This window comes from Propithecus coquereli, unplaced genomic scaffold (genome assembly GCF_000956105.1).
Source record: "Propithecus coquereli isolate 6110/MARCELLA unplaced genomic scaffold, Pcoq_1.0 Scaffold91, whole genome shotgun sequence".
NCBI classification, from domain to species: Eukaryota; Metazoa; Chordata; class Mammalia; order Primates; family Indriidae; genus Propithecus; species Propithecus coquereli.
In genome coordinates, this window is record NW_012155396.1 from 1,011,630 (window position 1) to 1,031,646 (window position 20,017).

The following is a 20,017-nucleotide window of genomic DNA, read 5'->3' on the forward strand; positions in this document are numbered from 1 at the left end:
ATATATATATATCACAATTTGTTTATTCACTTGTTGATGGACACTTAGGTTGTTTCCAGGTTTGCCTAATACAAATTAAGTGACTAACATTTGTGTACAAGTTTTTGGACATAATGCTTTCATTTATCTCAGTAAATACCTAGGAGTGAAATAGCTGGCTTTTATGGTGGAGATAAATGTTTAATGCTTTAAGAAACTGCTAAACTTTTTTCAAAGTGGTTATGCCATTTTACATTTTTCATTTTAGCCATGTCGGTGAGTATATAATGGTTTTAATTTGCATTTCCTTATTGACTGATGGTGTTGAATATTTGTTTCATGTGGTTTTTTTTTTTTGGCCATCCATTTATGTTCTTTGGCAAGGTGTCTATTCAAATATTTTGCCCATTTTTTAAATGGGGTTATTGTCAAGAACTATGAGGGATCTGAGATTTTATCCTGTTTGCAAGCTAATAAGTTAGCCAGATTCATGGATGCTGACAGAAGATACGAGACTTACGAGTCAGAGAAAGGACTTGATTATTTATGGCATAGGAAGCAGCATGATAATAGCATGTTTCTATCAGTTTTCCCTGCCTTCCCACCCTCCCCCAAATCCCACAGGGGTGACACAGTGGCCTGGGTGTGTGCTGTGCTCACAGTGGTTTGCATCACAGTTGAGGAACCCTAAGTTTGAGGAAACCCAAATCTTTTTATAATGAGCTGTCCCTGGAAGGGACATTATCTTTATTATACTTTGGTTGATCAATATACCTACACTCCACTCTGGAAGAAGACAGGCTCTATCTTCCAAACTCTTTGCTATACAAATAACCTTGAAAAGATGGTCGAAAATAAAAAGCTGTCACTGTCTTTGTAAGACATGCAGAAGCATGCAGGATCCATGGAGAGTTGTCTCCCAACAATATCCTTGTTTCTGTAATATCTTGGATTCTGGGAATTTTCCCATAAGTACACTATTTCATTGGCCACTCTGATTAATCTGACCAGTAGGGCTGGAACCTAATCCACTCAATTTTTCTCATACTGGATTTATTTAAGGCTACCATCAACAGAACTTAAAGTAACAGGATGTAGCCACCCTGCAGTACTGACCTTAATCATGCACCCACCCTGCCAAGGTTCATCCTAGACTCAAACGATTGAACAAATCCCTAGAAAAATAGGTGGCTTTCTTCAATTTCTGTATTGACTTTTCCCCTTAGCCCTAGGCATTCATCTAACTATAGCAAAATGTTTTAGCAATTGCACAAACTCTGCAGTAGCCCACAGGGAGGAAGTCTAGGACAAGTCTATCATCCATAATAAACCTGGCCAGTGATTTGAGGCTGACATGAATGCCTCCTAGAGCCCAAGTGGTGTCATTGATCACATCGACTTAAGTCAGGCATAAATTTCCTACCCCTTTTTTAATTGGATGACTCACATTTGTAGGGAAAACTGCCTACAGGGTGTGCATAAGTGAGTTATTCCTCCAGGAAGCTCCCCTTGAGAGTTTCTAACCAAGAGTAGCCTTATTTTAGAGAGATCACCGCAGTCATCTGAGGGCTACTTGGTCTTCCTTAAATACTTGATGATCTTTTTATAACCATCTCTGAGGTGTGGGTCATCATATTTTTGGGAAGCAAGGAAGTTAGTACCTGGATTCCACACAAAAAATACAGTTCCAGGGGCACATAGGAGCCCTGAAAAGAAAGTATTGTTTACGATTGTTTGTGCCCCCAAAGTGGGACCTGTATATCACTCCATGGGCACAGGTTGACATTGCCTCCAATGTGGTCTCTGCCTTTCCCAGTTCAGTTAGAATGATTGAGTCTAGTTCTGGTTTCTGAAGGGACTGTTTGAGGGCAGTCAGTTGAATCTATCCTACTTACCACCAGGACCTGAATACCAACTGAGTGGCAGTTTTCCACCTCATGGAGTGATCTCAGCTATGAGAATGGTATTGGGGCAAACATCTGGTGTTTTGCCTGGGACATGCAGGAGCTTGGCCATCCCCAGCTGTTTTCAAAAGATGTCTTGGTAAAGTTAAGAGAAATGGTGATAAAATCATAGGCAGAGCCATCTGGAAGGGAGTGACAGACACAGCAGTCAGTATAAAGATACTTGAAGTAATTGGGGAAAGCTGCATTTTCTTTCATTGGGAAGGCTCTAGGGATGGTTCTGAAAGACAAATTTCTTTTCTTTTCTTTTCTTTTCTTTTTTTTTTAACAGCATCTTGCTCTATTGCCCAGGCTAGAATACAGTGGTGTCAGTGTAGCTCACTGCAACCTCAAACTCCTGGGCTCAAGCAGTTCTCCTGCCTCATCCTCCTGAGTAACTGGGACTACAGGTGCACACCACCATGCCCAGCTAATTTTTTATTTTTTGTAGAGACAGTGTCTCAACTATGTGGCTCAGGCTGGTCTCAAACTTCTGTCCTCAAGCAATCCTCCTGCCTTGGCCTCCCAAAGTGCAGAGATTACAGGTGTGGAAGACAGATTATTAATGTCCCTCCCTGCCCCATATCTCCTGGTGCCTAAGATGTTCTCTTCCCAGATGCTAGGGTTGTTGCTCTCCCTTCACCTCTTTTCCAGTCATCCCCTCTTACCCAGACCTGTCATCCGAAATGATCAGGTACAAGAGGGATAAGGACATTTTTATAAACTTAGAGACCCATTATGTCTCCTACTTTGGCTCACTTGAGCCATCATAAGTATACTTGGCAAGTAGTATGTTCAACGAAGTGGTCAATATTCTTATGATGTAAGATGATAGTCCATCAGAAGAATCCAGATGGTCAAACTAGAATGAAATTTGAATCTCCTGAGCCCATTTTTGATGAGTCTGTCACCTGGAAGAAGTACCAACCAGGTTGTCTCAGGGTTGCTATTGGGGAAAAGAAAAGGATCGTGTTCAAGAGTGTTCAGGACAGAATCCTGAATTTTCCAATTAGGTTTAAATAACTTCCCACGTCTTTTGTCTTTATCATACCCAGGAAGCAGCCAAGAAAAGATGATCCCTTTCTGGGGACAGATAAATTCAATAACCAAACTACCTTACTCATATTTTTGGACAAGGAGGAGGTGAGGGAAGTAGAGTCAGAAATCCCTTTGGGTCAGTGTTTGAGAAGGCCATTGCAATGCTCTACAATATCAGTGTCTCTGGATGGTAGAAAGCATGAAAGGTCCATCAATACCTTGACTGTTAGCCAGTTACTGAGTAGCTTTTGTGATAAAAGGGGGACCATTATCAGACTGCAGATGGTCCAGAAGGCTGAACATATGACATAGATTAGTTTCAGGGGCCACAGTGATGTGGCCAGAAACAGTGGATCAGACCAGAACAGCAACAGTGTAATCTGAAAAAGTGTTAACAATGGCGAAGCACCACTGATGTCCCTGAGAAAGGGGTCAAAGGTCCAGTGTAGTCAGCCTGCAAGGAATAATCAGAGATAATGCCCTGTGCGATGTGGCTCCTTCACTGTGAGACAGACTTGTAGCAGGTGTCACAAGTTTGGCATTCAGTGGCAAACTTCTACATCAGAAACATAGGTTCCTTTACTTTGTGCCTATTTTGTGATGGTGGATATGTTACTATGTCCAGAATAATATTAGATCTAGACATCATTGGTGGCAACCTGGGCAGTGCAGATTTGATCAGCAGCTTGATTCTAGTTGGTCTCATTAGAGAATAGGCCCTTATCATGGGCATCTAAATTAGTGAACCTAGATGGTCCTAGCAACAGCTGCTGTTTTTTCCATAGTTGTGGCCCCCAAAATGGGTGTCTTTAATCTGCCAAGTCTTCGAAGTAACAAACCAAGCAGACCATTGGCAACAACCCAAGAGTCAGTAAAAACTACAGCGAGATTAATCTTGGTGAATGTTGGCCAGAGCTATAAGGACAGCCTCAAGTTTTGCCCACAGAACACAGTGACGATGCCTACTTTTGATTTTCATTGTTGGTGCCAAGGTTGAGCACCTGCAGCAGCCCAGTGAGCACCATCAAGTTTCAGCTTAGCCAAACCATCAGTGAAATAAGGGCTTGATTAATCTAGTGATTTTGTTTTGGGCAACAGAATGAGGGAGGTGCCACTTTTTCATGATAAAAAGCCAAGAGGCCAGTTGCTTTCTTAAATATACCATATCTGTTAGACAAGTGACACTTATTGGGCACTTCTCACCTTGTTAGTCATAAAGGTTGAGTTGACTCATACCCAAATGGGAATATCAGACTGGAGAACCTCAAGGCTACCATGGGTCAATCATCAGTTTCAACAAGAGCCCAACAGAAAGCTAATTGTTTCTTTTCAAAGGTGGTGTACCTTTTAGCAGTGTCAGGGGTAAATAAGTCTAAACCCCAAAAAAAGGGTGGAGGCCGCCTCCCTTTGCCAGAAGCACTAATCTGCCAAAGCATCAGTCGGAGAAACATGTATGTCAAAGGGGTCATTAGGCCCCAATGGTAGAGAACATGCTACAGTTGGATGGACAACTTCCAACAGTGTGTTGGTTAAAGGATGTTGATTTGCAGATTAGTTGGTACAAAGGAAAAAGCAAAATGCCTAAGTGAGGCACATACTGTCTGGTACCCAAAAAGTCTGATAGGATGCTGGGCCTCATTTTTGGTAGGAAGAGGGTACATGAAGAAATGTTTTTTCCTTGACACCTGGATGGATTAAGTATTTTGAGTTTACCTGTATAGACCCAAAAAACTTTACTTGGTCAGTAGACCCCTGAATTTTGTTGAGGTTTATCAGCAACTCCTGCTGGTGGAGGTGTGGTAATATTGCAGTCAAGTCCTTTGAGACAGACTTCTGACTTGCCAATCAACAGGACATCATCAATGTAATGTAAACTTACAGACATCAGAGGATAGAGATAGATACTCTGTACTAAATCCTGACTCTACTACTAGTAGCAAATGTCAGAGGACTTTGTTCCACTGTTCTAGCTCTTCTCCACATGTAGCTCTTCCGAGTTAGGGTGATCCTTTCTGGTACTTAGGGGATGAGGAAGTGTGAATGTATTTCCTCCTACTGTACATTCAGATGTCAAAGCAACAACAGTGAACATAGTATCAGCCCCACCACAAAGTCAGGATAGCTTCCCTTTCTGCTGTGAACCCATACTCCGTCAGTTGAATGCAAGTGCTTCTTCTCCCCATGGAACCAGGTAGGATGGTGAGTTGGACACCTGAATTCGACAGAGCCATGGAACTTTTAGTCCCTCCCCTTCCGGAGTTTTCCCCAGGATAATTGGATAAATATGTATTACCTTCAGTCCTCCTTGGAAACAGGGAGAATTTGGCTTCCCTCATAATTATCTTTCTTCTTAAAGCAACTGAAGTCAAGGTAGAAGGGAAAGGGGAGGGTAGAGGAGGAGGAGATATGGAGGGAGAAAGGTGACTGTGCCAGTAAGCAGGCTCCATTTACTGTTGGTTTCAAGCAACACGGAAGGAAGCTGCATGTGGCTCAACTAAACCTCCAGTGTTTTCAGCCCGCCCGGAGACCTCAGTTAGCATAAGGTCATCACTACTGACACTGTCTATTTCAGCTTTGGCAAATCCTTGATTCAACAGCTCCGCCTTCATGTTGCTTTCCAGTTGGGACTATGAGGTTTATGCTTTTGACTTGACTCAGGTTTGACTTGTATAGTGGTTAACTAAGAGTACACCTTAATTCTGGATACTTGCTTAATTCTGAATATTGTCATGCTTTTGCCTGGTTTTAACATAAAGGTTAGGGGGCTTTTCAGCAGGCTTACCACAAGAATTTATATTATTTTGGGTCCTTTACTCATTCCCCAGTGACTTTGTAAACCCAATTAGACAGGAAGACTTATTAGTCAATGCCTCACCTGTGATTTCCCATAGGAGTTTGTCTCAAGGACCTCTCCCCAAGACAGCCAAGGCACCCTTATAGCAGCCAGGACCCACTGCAAAAAACTCTTGAGACCTTTTACTGTCATCTCTAAATGGATCAAGGGTGGGCATGATAGACTGCACGAGGGACTGGGCCCTAAGGTGGCCTAGGTGTTGCCTTTCTTCCTTGACAAGCAAGCGATATGTTGCCCCTTCATCTCCCATGTGGACCAGCCAAAGTTCTTTTGTTGTTAAAAAGACAGGGTCTTGTTCTGTTGCCCAGCCTGGAGTACAGTGGTGTGATTATAGCTCACTGTAACCTTGAACTCCTGGGCTTAAGAGATCCTTCCCATCTCAGCCTCCCAAGTAGTATGACTACAGACAGGCCTACAGGAGTGCACCACCACACCCAGCTTATTTTTTTGGTTTGTCTGTAGAGACAGGGTCCGTTGCCCCAGCTGGTCTGGAGCTCCTGGCCTCCCAAAGCGCTAGTATTACAGGCTGCTCCACTGTGCAGGCCCAAAGTTCTAATGACTCACCTGGTTTCTGTCCATAGCAACTGCAAATTTCCCTCCTTTCACACTCAGTGTATGTCATTGTAACTTGTCTGTAAAGGGATGGAATCTTCTGTTCTCCTCCCCCTTCCTATCCTCATTGAATCTTAGTATAGCTGTGGCCAGGGGCAGACTTATGCCTGCCTATCAGATTAGCAGGAACATCTCCCCTCCCCCACAGCAGAGTTCACAGTGCCCAGGGCGTGTTTCTTGTAGCTGTCCTTGAGCTTGCTGCCCCAGTACTCATCCTATAACTACCTTCCCAGTTTTTCTTCACTGATAGATGTTTTTGTTTCCTAAGGCTACCATACATAACAAAGTGCCTCCAACTGAGTGGCTTAAAATGACAGAAATGTATTGTCTCTCAATTTTGGGGGCTAGAAGTCTGAAATCAAAATGTTCTTGGGGCCATGATCACTCCCTAGACTCTAGGGGGGATTCTTCTTGCCACTTCTAGCTTCTGGCAGGTCCAGGCATCTCTTGCCTTATGGTAGCAGAATTCCAATCTCTGCCTCCATCTTCACATTGCCATCTTCCCTCTGTCTTTATATGGCTTTCTCTTGTCTGTGAATTTCCTTCTCCTCATAGAAGTATTAGTTGTATTGCATTGAAGCCCACCTTAATGACCTTATCTTAAGTCAATTGTATCTGCAAAGACTTATTTTCAAATAAGGTCACATTCACAGGTATTAGGGGCCAGGACTTAAAGCGTATTTTTTCTTGGGGTGGGGGGAGTTTCGGAGGAGACAAGAAAGTAACGGACCATTTATCACCCCGTTGACCATACACCACCAGTTCCAGTGGGACTTCCCTGAAATCCTGTTAATTGCTCGGTGATGCCTTATCCTTTCCCTTCCAGACAGCCTTATCTTTTTTCAGCATCCTGTTCTCAGTGCCAAAAACTATGAAGGATCTGAGTTTTACCCTACTTGCAAGCTAACGAAGTTATCCTGCTACAGAGTCATGGGTGCTGGTGGAAGATAAAAGACTTGTGAGTCAGAAAGAAAGGCCTTTATTACTCTCTGCATACCAAGCAATACAAATTTTATATTCGTGCCAGTTTTCCCTTCCTTTAAAGTCCCACGGGGCTGACATAGAGTGGCCCAAGTGACTGCTGTATACATGATTGATTTATATATCATAGCTGAAGTATCTCTAGCTTAGGAAACCCAAGCATTTAATAATGGGCTATAAGCAAACGTGCCTAGCCTTTGCCCCATAGAGAGACATTGTCTTTATTATATTTGACAGTAAATAAGCCTGGCCTAAACAAATCTACCCTCTACTATACTACACTGTAAATATCCTTGAAAAGTCTGAAACAAAAATTTTCAGTTTACAAGATGTGCAGAAACTCAAGAGACTCATAGAAAACTGACTCCTAATAGTTGTCATCTTCTATTTATTTACTTGTGAGACTCCTTCCTTTATTTTGAATATAAGACCTTTGACAGATACATGTTTGCAGATACTTTCTCCTGGGTGTAGCTTGCTTTTTTATTAACTGTATTTCAAAAGGCAGAAGTTTTTTATTTTGATGAAGTCAGTGTTATTACTTTTTGCTGTTATGATTTCTGCTTTTTGTATGCTATTTAAGAAAATTTTTAACCAGTGTTACTAAGTTCTTCTCCTGTTTTTTTTTTTTCTAGAAATTTAATAGTTTTAGTTCTTTATGTCCATGATTCATTTTGAGTTAATTTTTTGTGTATGGTGTAAGGTAAGGGTTGACGCTTATTTTTTCCATACCGGTACCAGTTGTTCTAGCACCACTGTTAAAAGGTTGTCTTTTCTTCATTGGATTATTTGGAAACTCTTTTTTCAAAAATCACTTGAGTCCCAGTGCAGTTGGCTCATGCCTGTAATCCCAGCACTTTGGAAGGCCAAGGCGGGAGGATTGCTTGAGGCCAGGAGTTCAAAACCAGCCTGAGCAACATAGTGAGACCCTGTCTCTACAAAAAAATACAAAATTAGCTGGCTGTGGTGATACATGCCTATTGTCCCAGCTACTTGGGAGGCTGGGGCAGGAGGATCACCTGAGTCCAGGAGTTCGAGGCTGCAGTGAGCTATGGTCACACCACTGTGTTCCAGCCTGGGTGACAAAGTGAGACCCTGACTCTAGAAAAAATTAATTAAAAAATCAGTTGACTATGTAAGTATAGGTCTATTTCTGGACTTTGTTCCATTAATCTTCATGTCTGTGCTTTCACCAATATGATTCTCTTAATTATTGTGGCTTTATAGTAAATCTTGAAATCAGGTAGTATAAGACCTCTAATCTTGTTTTCTGCCTGTTTATATAAATTTTATCATCAGTTTCTTTAAAAAAACCTGCTAGGATTATGATCTTACAGATTTTTTTAAATCCATACATTATGTATTTCAGGAACAAAGAAAACTCAGCTCCATTAGAGGAAAATACCACAGGAAAAAGTGAGGCAAAAAAAAGGAAGATTGCAGAAACTTCAAATGTGATAACTGAGTCGTTGCCGTCTGCAGAATCAGAACCAGTTGAAATTGAGGTGGAGATTGCCGAAGGCACCATCGAAGTGGAAGATGAAGGCATTGAAACGTTAGAGGAAGTGGCTTCTGCCAAGCAGTCCATTAAGTACATACAGAGCACAGGTTCCTCTGATGATTCCGCTCTAGCACTGTTGGCAGATATTACCAGCAAGTACCGTCAAGGTGACAGAAAAGGGCAGATTAAAGAAGAAGATGGCTGTGCAGCTGACCCCACAAGCAAACAGGTAGAAGGTATTGAAATTGTGGAACTTCAGCTGTCACATGTGAAGGACTTGTTCCATTGTGAGAAATGTAACCGTTCATTTAAATTGTTTTACCATTTTAAGGAACACATGAAATCACACTCCACTGAGAGTTTCAAGTGTGAAATATGCAATAAAAGGTATCTTCGAGAGAGCGCATGGAAACAGCACCTAAATTGTTACCACCTTGAAGAAGGTGGAGTCAGTAAGAAGCAAAGAACTGGGAAAAAAATTCACATATGTCAGTACTGTGAGAAACAGTTTGATCATTTTGGACATTTTAAAGAGCATCTTCGAAAACATACAGGTAATTCGCAAATACTTTATGTTAAAAGTATATTTTTTTCCACATTCAAATATCTAAATATTTTTTTTAAATAGTACCTGAGAAGCCATCTTCTGTATTTTCTAAGGCTAATAGATGTGCATTGTTTTTATGGTATTACTTTGTTGAAATATGAATGCTTCAAATGCAAATCAGTATCAGCTTTGAAAGTAATTGTCATTCTTGTGCCTTACCAATTTTTATATTTTTCCAAGAAATACGTAAAACACAATTTGTGATTAATTTACTGAAGATCGTAAATTATTAAATCCTAATTATAGTGAAAGTGAGACTTTACTGTTCCTATTTTTACTTTTCTCGCGTTAACACATTGCATAGATTAAGTACATTTATAAGCAATTCCTGACATGTTTATACTTTTTTTTTTTTTTTTTTTAAACACACAGTTATCTGCTTTGACTCAGTAGATAGGTAGGCAATGTATGTCCATCTCTTTCCACCTCTCCAACAGCAAGTGTGTCAGAACTGGTGGACAGCCAGGGAGCTGAGGAGGGTAACATGTTTATATTTCTCCTGGGAGAAATATCTGGGCATAAGGAAGCTGTCCCAGGAAGTCTGCCTCAGGGCCTCTGGTCCTCATAATTCTGCATCCCCTATGCCTGGTTTTATCCATGTCAGAGTGTCCCTGACTTTTCTCCTGTTCTCCAAGCATTCTTTGCTATGTCTCCTGCACTAGAGCCAGGAGCTACCACCAGTGACTTGAATCTTGGGTAGTCTCTAAATCCACTATAACAAGGGTATGGAGAGAGCAGTTACTATAGTGTGCCAAGTGTCAGGCTTCGGGGCGCTTGTTCCCAAGTCCTTGTTACATGTGGTGGTGAAGGCTGCTTAGACTGTTAATACAGTAAATACAACATAGATATCCTGCAATGTTCAGAATCTTTCTCTTTCATGCTGGAGTTTGGAGACTTTCTGATGAATTTTTTTTTTAATAGATTCCTCACTTATCCAGAGTCATTTGCTTATATACTACTTAAAATTGAGGCACCAGATAGATTCAGATAATGTTATCCCTCACTATCCAGACTTTTGCTGTCAATACTCTGGGACTGAATAAATATAAACAGTAGGAATCTTATACTTTAGGTACTAGTTTGGATAACTAATACACATTTATGAAATCTTCTGAGAAAATGCTTTCTGATTTCAAACATGTATATACAGTTGACCCTTGAACAACGCAGGTTTGAAATGTATGGATCCACTTACACGTGGATTTTTTTTTCAACCAAACAGAACAAAAATACAGTATTCGCAGGATGTGAAACCTGCACATACAGAGGTTGACTTTGTGTCTGTGCAGTTTTGCAGGGCCAGCTGCGGGACTTGAGTGTGTGGATTTTAGTGTACCCGGGGTTCTAGAACCAGTACCCCACGAATACCAAGGGGTGACCGTACCTGTTTTATATTTGGAAACTGCCTATAGTTATAATTTTGGTTCTTAGAAAATGAATATTTATTTTAATGGTCTTTCAGTGAATGTTTTTTCGGGAACTGGATTAATTTTGCAAAAGGTTTGATAACCCAGCAGCACAGTAAATAAACATTTGTGGGTAACTAGCAAACTTTGATAGTGGTTTCCAGTACTCCAGCAGTTATCAGTAGCTTTTATATTATTTCCTAGGAATGTGAAAGTAGCAGCAGTTGTGTCTTTTATCCAAGACATTACCTTGTTAACTCTTACCCATTGGAAAATAGGACAACACAGACCACTTTGGAAATTTTAAAATGTGCTTTTCAGGTCCTGTGCTTTTTATTTTGGATTGGACAACAGAATATAGGGTTAAAGTACACTGTGTTGTACATCTTTGTCCTTCCCATCAAAATGATACGAGATTAAGGAACTTAATTAACTTAAGTAGTCGTCATCAAATTATAGAACCATGTGCCCATTGGAGGAACAGGTTAGCACATAAAGCAAACTGAACTTTCATGGTCTTTTAAGTCAATTACTGTACCAGTAATTAGTGGCAAGATAATTGTAGATGTGATCAATGACTTAGTGAATTCAGGAAGAGCGTAAATACAGGCATACCTCAGTTTCAGATCACTACAGTAAAGCTAATACTGCAGTAAAGCCAGTCACACAAATCTTTTGGTTTCCCCATGTATATAAAAGTTTATGCTATACTATGTTTCTTTAGTGTGCAATAACATGTCTAAAAAAATACATACCTTAATTTAAAAATACATTATTGCTAAAAATGCTAATGATCATCTGAGCCTTCAGTATGTCATAACTTTTTGCTGGTTGAGGGTCTTACCTTGATGTTGGCGGCTGCTGACTGATCAGGGTGGTGGTTTTTCAAGATTAGGGTGGCTGTGGCAATTTCTTAAAATAGGACAACTGAAGTTTGTGGCATCGATTTACTCTTCCTTTCACGAAAGATTTCTCTGTTGTATGTGATGCTGTGATAGCATTTTACTTACAGTAGAACTTCTTTTAAAGTCAGTCCTCTCAAACTCTGTTGCTGCTTTATCAATGTAGTTTATGTAATATATTCTGAATTCTTTGTTGTTATTTCAACAATATTCACAGCATCTTCACCAGGAGTAGAGTCCATCTCAAGAAACTACTTTCTTTGCTAATCCATAAGAAGAGACTTCTCATCTGTTCAAGTTTTGTCAGGAGATTGCAGCAATTCATTCATTTGTACAGGTTCCACTTCTAATTTTAGATCTCTGGCTATTTCTACTGTATCTGCAGTTAACTTCTTCCACTGAAGTCTGAAGTCTTGAACTTCTCAAAGTCATCCTTGAGTGTTGGAATCAGCTTCCAGATTCCTGTTAAGGTTGAAATTTTGACCATCTCCTATGAGTCACGAATGTTATTAATGGTATCTTGAATGGTGCATGCTTTCCAGAAGGCTTTCAATTTACTTTGCCCAGATCCATCAGAAGAATCACTATCTATGGCAGCTGTAACCCTACAAAATGTATTTCTTAAATAAGATTAAAAGTCAAAATTACTCCTTGATCCATGAGCTGCAGAATGGATGTTGTATTTGTAGGCACAAAAGCAATATTAATCTTTTTGTAAATCTCCATCAGAGCTCTTGGGTGACTAGGTGCATTGTAATATTTACTGAGGAGTAATAATATTACTGAGCCAGTAATATTTTGAAAAGATTCTGAGCAGTAGGTATCAACAGTGTGCTTAAAATATTGAGTAAGCCATGCCGTAAATAGATATGCTTGTCATCTAGGCTTTGTTGTTCCATTTCTAGAACACAGGCAGCATACATTTAGCATAATTTTGAAGGACCCTAGGATTTTCAGAATGGTAAATGAGTAATGGCTTCAACTTAAAGTTACCAGCTGCATTAGCCCCCAACAAGAGGAATCAGCCTGTCCTTTGAAGCTTTGAAGCCAGTCATTGACTTCTCTCTAGTTATAGAAGTCCTAAATGGCGTCTTCTTCCAATAGAATGCTGTTTTGTCTGCATTGAAAGTCAATTGTTTAGTGTAGCCAACTTGAGCAATCATCTCAGCTAGATCATGTGGATAACTTGCTGCAGCTTCTACATCAGCACTTGCTGCTTCACCTTGCACTCTCATGTTCTGGAGACAGCTGCTTTCCTTGAACCTCATGAACCAACCTCAGCTGTCTTTATACTTTCTTTCTGCAGCTTCCTCGTCTCTCTCAGCCTTCATAGAATTGAAGAGAGTTAGGGCCTTGCTCTGGATTAGGCTCTGGCTTGAGGGAATTTTGTGGCTGGTTTGATCTTCTCTGCACACCACTAGCACTTTCTCCGTATCAACAATAAGGCTGTTTTGCTTTCTTATCATTCTTGTGTTTACTGGAATAGCACCTTTAATTCAAGAACTTTTCCTTTGCATTCACAACTTGGCTAACTGGCCCAAGAGGCTTAGCTTTCAGTCTGTCTTGGCATTCCACATGCCTTTCTCATAGGCTTAATCAATGATTTCTAACTTTTGATTTAAAGTGAGAGATGTGTGATTTTTCCTTTCACTTGAACACTTAGAAGCTATGGTAGGGTTACTAATTGCCCCAATTTCAATATCATGGTGTCTTAGGGAATGAGGAGGTTGGAGAAGGAGAGAGAAAGGGAGGAGTGGCTGGTCAGTGGAGCAGTCAGAGTGCACATAGCATTTATCGATTAAGTTCTCTGTCTTTATGGGTGTGGTTCATGGGGCCCCAAAACAATTTCAGTAGTAACATCAAAGATCACTGATCACAGATCATCATAACAGATATAACAGTAGTTAAATAGTTTGAAATATTGTATGAATTACGGGGACACAGACATGAAGTGAGCACACATTGCTGGAAAAATGGCACTGATAGACTTGCTCGACCCAGGGTTGTCACAAACCTTCAATTTGTGTTAAAAAAAAAAAAAAAATTCGATAAAGCTAAGCACAATAAAATGAGGCGTGCCTGTAAGCAGTTTTGTTTTTGTTTGTTTTTGAGACAGGGTTGTGCTTTGTCACCCAGGACAGAATGTAATGGCTTAGTCATAGTTTACTGCGACCTCAAACTCCTGGGCTTTAGCAGTCTTCCTGCCTCAGCCTCCCAAGTAGCTGGGACTACAGTTGCACACCACCATGCCCAGCTAATTTTTCTGTTTTTTTGTAGAGACAGGTCTCACTCTTGCTCAGGCTGGTCTTGAACTCCTGACCTCAAGCAATCCTCTCACTTCGGCCTGCGAAAGTGCTAAGATTACAGGTGTGAGCCACCGCACCTGGCCTATAAGCCATTTCAAATTATGTTTAAGTTAATAAAGGGTGGATTGTTTTTCCCTTATCGCAAACTAAGTGTGAATATAGGAGACAAACCTCTTCCCATTTCCTACCTTCAAAGCACATAATAACACCTTACTCAGTTTCATATTTTGATTAGTTTAATGGTTTGGTTTCTTGTGTATTCTTAAGGCATGCGCTGTAATCTGTGGCATGATTTGCAGAATTTTAGCTGTTTTCTGTGCTTTGGATTTATTTTCATTTGGAAAATAATAATGATAATGCTATCCTGGTAGGCTATGAATATAAAGCAGTTTAAGAGCCTCTGCCCTCAAGTAGCTCACAGTTGAGGGAGAGAAGTGGGCACAATCACAGTGTGACATGCTCAGTGCTGATAGAGAAAAGCAGAATCGTGTGGGAATGCCTGCCTGCGCTGTTTGCTTATGATGGAAGAGACTAGGATGATTCCTTAGTCTGTTCTCTGTTGCTTATAACAACGCCTGAAACTAGGTAATTTATGAGGAATTTATTTCTTATGGAGGCTGGGAAATCCAGTGTCAAGGGGCCACATCTGGTGAGAGCCTTGCTGGGGAGTCCCAAGGCGGCAGAGGCCTCATGACCCCGTCACTCTTAAAGGCCCCACCTCTCAGTATTGCCACATAGGGGATTAAGCTTAAACATGAGTTTTGGGCTGGGCGCGGTGGCTCACGCTGGGAGGCCGAGGCGAGCGGATTGTTTGAGCTCAGGAGTTCGAGACCAGCCTGAGCAAGAGCGAGACCCCGTCTCTACTAAAAAAAAATAGAAATTATCTGAACAACTAAAAATATTTAGAAAAAATTAGTCAGGCATGGTGGCGCATGCCTGTAGTCCCAGCTACTCGGGAGGCTGAGGCAGAAGGATCGCTTGAGCCCAGGAGTGTGAGGTTGCTGTGAGCTAGGCTGATGCCATGGCACTCACTCTAGCCCAGGCAAAAGAGTGAGACTCTGTCTCAAAAAAAAAAAACCATGAGTTTTGGAGGGGGAAAATGTTCAAACCATAGCAGGCGGCTTGCTAGGGGTTTTACCCTATGATGACCCTCACAGGAAAAGGAATTAGCCTGCAAGTGGGCATTCTAGGCAAAGGAAATCAAACATACACAGGCATAGAGGAATGAGAGGAAGTGAATTGTTCGAAGCACTGCTAGTAGTGCAGTATGACCAAAGGGTTGGGTCCAGGTAGAAGAATGCCAGGAGATGTAGTTGAAGGAGTTGGAAGGGCTGACCGTGAAGCATGTATCTAGACATATGGAGAGTCTGCAAGTGGGTTAAGGAGGGGAGAGAGGGAATAATGAGAGAATGAGGCTGAGATCATGTAGTTACTTTCATAAGTACTGTAAATGAGTTTGGATTTTATCTTTGAAGACTCTGGGTCATTTTGAAGGAGTTTTAGTAAGAGATCTGATCAGATTCATTTTCTAGAGAGATGACTGGCAGGGTGGATTGGAGTGGGGTGAAACCTGCCAACTCAGTGAGTTATCTGTTGAAGTCATCTAAACCAGAATGGGAGGTCAGGTAAAGGCAATGATGGTGGAAAAGGGCTAGAGATTTGAGTAACACTAAGTGGGCAGAATCAATAGGATCTGGTGATCAGTGAGGTGTGGGGGTAAAAGAGAAGGTGACTCCCAGCTTTCTGATTTAGGTGGCTTACATGATTGAGGTTTTTAACTTAGAACAATATAGAAGGATAAGCAATTTGAGTGGGAGGGAAGATACTAGACACATTGACATATACCTGTGGGACACCTAGTGTGAAAGAAAATGTAGAGGTAACCTTTAAGCATGTTTTCAAATAGGTGCTCCCTAGTTTCCAAGAGAGATGGTGTGGAATCAGAAAGAATGTAGGTCCAGAAATCAGAATTCAATTTCGACTCCAGTTCCCACATTTGAACTTGACTGGTCACTTAATCTTTGGGCTTCTTTCCTTGTCCGTAAATAAGAATAATGATACCTAATTTACAGGCTTTATACAATTTACAGGGTTATATCATGAAGCATATATCTTCACATGTTCAGGTAATTTTATTTTTAAAGCAAAATTGCAAGGTCAAAGAATGTGCACACTTTAAATCTTGACAAACATTATCAAATTACTCTTTAAAGCAGCAATACCAATTTATTTGTAGTGTAAAACAACAGAACTTAACCATTTTATTTAGCAATATTGCCCAACATTTTTGGAGTAGAAAAGGAGTTTCCGTATCACATTAATTCCAGGTAATTCTTCTTTCTCAAATTAATTAGTTCATAACATGAAAATTATACAAAACAAGCTCTAATCGTTTTGTCGTGGAAAAAAATTCCACCTAGTATGTTGCCCCATTTCTGACTTCTGTCTTATATGGACCTCTTTCTATACAACTTGAACCACCTTTTCTTATACTCTAAGCACATTTCCACTTGCTCTAAAAACCTTCCATCCTGGAATCATTGCAGTCATTTACTCCTGCTCCCTGGTTGCTGAGCACTGCTAGAGAAAATTCATATCTCAGACTTTAAGTTAGGCCCTTTGGTGTCTGATTTATCACTTTCTTTTATTCCAGATAGAGGAAGAGATTTTTCTTTTCTTCAAGGCCAATTCTGGATCCCACGCCTCGATGTCTCCTCTAAGAGCATGTCCCATCTATCATTCCCACTCTTCTTTCTCTGCTGCCTCTTCCCCTCAGCAAATAAATAATAAATGTCTCTCCTGGCTGAAAGAACCCTCTTGTTTACTTGCTCCCTTCTAGCCACCTTTACTCTTTACTTCCAGGCCTTCTTGAGGGAATTTCTGTACTGCCTGTTTTCATTGACCTGCCTCTCACTCTCCCTCTTCTCACAGCACTCTGGCTTCTGACCCCACCACACACCACTGACTACCGTAATTACCCTTAGTTTTCTTTCCTTCTACTTCTGGCTGTTCTATTTCTCTTTCCTTTGCTAGCTCATCTACCTGCTGTTTTAACTTGGTTTTTCACTGGGTTCTGCCCTTGATTCTGTTATCACACAGCATACTCTGAGAATTTTTCTCCAGAATGAAGGTTTGTTTTTTTGTTTTATTTATCCTGACCACTAGACAGCCAGGGACAAAATGAAGGTTTTTATTTTCACTTAAAATGACCCCTAATCTGTGTGTCAGTCCACCCTCTATTTGGCTTCAGAATTGTCTGTACAACTGTCTACAGAACATCTCTCTGCTCTGAGTACCTTGAACTCAATAGACACAAAACTGAATTTATGCTCTTTCCTACACACCTCACCCCAAACCTATTTGGACACCTAGACTCCTCTTTATCCTGATTGGTATTCTAAGCCAGAGATCTGGGAGTCATTATCGATTCCTCCTTCCTTTCTCTTCACCTACCATGCTGTTTTAGGACTCCTGTGCCTCTGTCCAGAATAAACATCCTTCTTTCCTTTTCTTCTCTCATTTCATTCCAGGAAGAATTGTCCTCCTCCTCTGCGCTGCTGCAGTACATATTCTAAATACTCTTTTCTGTAGCAGGTCTTCTATGGTGCATTGTATTTGTTTATTTTCATATATTTCATCTTTATACCCTGTCCTTTGATAATGAAGTTTTTTTTAAAAGAAGGACAGTTTATCTTTTTATCTTGATTACCTAGCACAGAGTCTGGCACACAGTAAGTGTGCAAAAAATGCCTGTGGAAAGGATGGTGTACATTTCCCCCAAACAGATAATGATTATGATTTTTTTTATCTAAGGGAAAATATACAATTTTTTAAGAAATGCAAAAACATAGAACAGAACTCAGATCTAAATTTTATTTGTCAGAGCATAGATACAATTATAATAATGACTAAATCTTATTTTTATTGCCACTTCTGGAAAAGTCTTAGATGTAGTGAAAATATCTGCATTATAAATTGTGATTCTGCCTCTTAAGAATGTACTATTAACCTAAAAGAAAGAAGTAACCTCTTAAAAAGTATTTGCTCTTGCTGGTTTTCTTAATTTGTCAATATATTTTTTTCTCTTCTAATAGGTGAGAAACCTTTTGAATGTCCAAATTGTCATGAACGATTTGCTAGAAATAGCACCCTTAAATGTCACCTCACTGCATGCCAAACTGGAGTGGGTGCAAAAAAGGGAAGAAAGAAGCTTTATGAATGCCAGGTATGTGCAGGTGCACTCAGTCAGTCCTCAACAAAGGAATGTGTGTGTGCAGTCATTCAAAATGAAGGGTAATAGAGCCTTAAGCAAAGGCTGATGGTTTGAAAAGAAATGAGAGTAAAAAACATTATTGTCTTGATTTTATAAGGGGGATTGGAATAGTTTTTACCTAACCCTAGAAGACACCAATGTCAATAAAAATTATGTCCTAAATGACAGATACTCTGAAACTACAGTTAATCTTTGCCACAGAGCAATGCTTAGAATTTGGGAGGGGGACTGGAGGAGGCGGACCAGCTGTGTAATTGAATCGTCTTCCATGATTAATGTATTAGTATCTGAAATAATGTAATGATTAGAAATGTTGATATTATGGGAGAAATTACAATGTTATTTATATTTCTAGAATTTATATGATGCTAAAATAATGAAGGCAATGTTGAAATGTTTCCCAAAATCTATTTAAGTTGTTAGCTATATAAGCTAAAAGACCAAATGAACCAAGGAATTATGAAATAGCTTGGACTAGATTATATTGCAGATACTGTGTTCATAACATTTTCAGAATAGAGTCTTCAGTATTATCCTTACAGAGAATAAATGCATCCATATTTCCTTCAGTTTGACTATAATTATTACTTACATCATATGTTTGGTTATTTCAGGTCTGTAACAGTGTATTTAACAGCTGGGACCAGTTCAAGGATCACTTGGTAATACACACTGGAGATAAACCCAACCATTGTACTTTATGTGACTTGTGGTTCATGCAAGGAAATGAATTAAGGAGGCATCTCAGTGATACTCACAATATTTCAGAGCGTCTAGTAACCGAAGAAGTTCTTTCAGTAGAAACACGTGTGCAAACTGAACCTGTGACATCAATGACTATTATAGAACAAGTTGGGAAGGTGCATGTGTTACCATTGCTTCAGGTCCAGGTGGATTCAGCACAAGTAACTGTGGAACAAGTTCATCCAGATCTGCTCCAGGACAGCCAAGTGCACGATTCACATATAAGTGAACTTCCAGAGCAAGTCCAAGTGAGTTATCTAGAAGTGGGTCGAATTCAGACCGAAGAAGGTACTGAGGTACATGTGGAGGAGCTGCATGTTGAACGGGTAAATCAGATGCCAATGGAAGTACAAACTGAGCTTCTAGACACAGACTTGGATCACATGACCCCAGAAATCATGAACCAAGAGGAGAGAGAGCCTAGCCAAGCAGAGGCTGCTGAGACTGCCGGGGAAGATCAGGAAAATGCTGAGGATTTAGAGACCAAGCCAACAGCGGATTCCCAAGTTGAAAAGGCAGGGGATGAAGACAGAACAGCTATGCCAGTTTTAGAATGAAGTAACGAATATATTTTTAAATTTACATATTGGGCTTTTGAACTGAATATGGGCGGTGTGACTGTCCTTAAAGCTAACAGACAAGTGGACCAAAGTTAAACTATTTCCTGTTGTGCTGAACTGTTTATCAAAACAAACTGATTCTCCTCCCCGCACTTAATGCCACAGAGGAGGGATCTTTCCCATAAATGAAGGGGAACTTTGAGGAGTATATTTCGGGAAACTTAAATGGATTATATTCTTATTACATAGTTGGGTACGAATGTATCTATTTTCATTGTGGTAAAGGTTCTCTCTTTTTTCTTTCCCAGGTC

At 40.4% G+C, this 20,017-nt stretch overlaps 1 protein-coding gene across 2 annotated transcripts in view; it reads left to right on the forward strand.

Annotated features, from left to right (window-relative positions):
* Nucleotides 1–19,728, forward strand: part of ZNF131 (zinc finger protein 131) — a 57,023-nt gene extending 37,295 nt beyond the window's left edge. For both annotated transcript variants that reach the window (XM_012664804.1, XM_012664803.1), the window contains 4 exons: nucleotides 8,777–9,137; nucleotides 9,240–9,462; nucleotides 18,224–18,354; nucleotides 19,017–19,728. In XM_012664804.1, coding sequence (XP_012520258.1) covers nucleotides 8,777–9,137; nucleotides 9,240–9,462; nucleotides 18,224–18,354; nucleotides 19,017–19,703 — 1,402 coding nt within the window. In that variant the 3' untranslated portion in view covers nucleotides 19,704–19,728. The remainder of the gene's footprint in view (nucleotides 1–8,776; nucleotides 9,138–9,239; nucleotides 9,463–18,223; nucleotides 18,355–19,016) is intronic.
* Nucleotides 19,729–20,017: the final 289 nt, after the last annotated feature.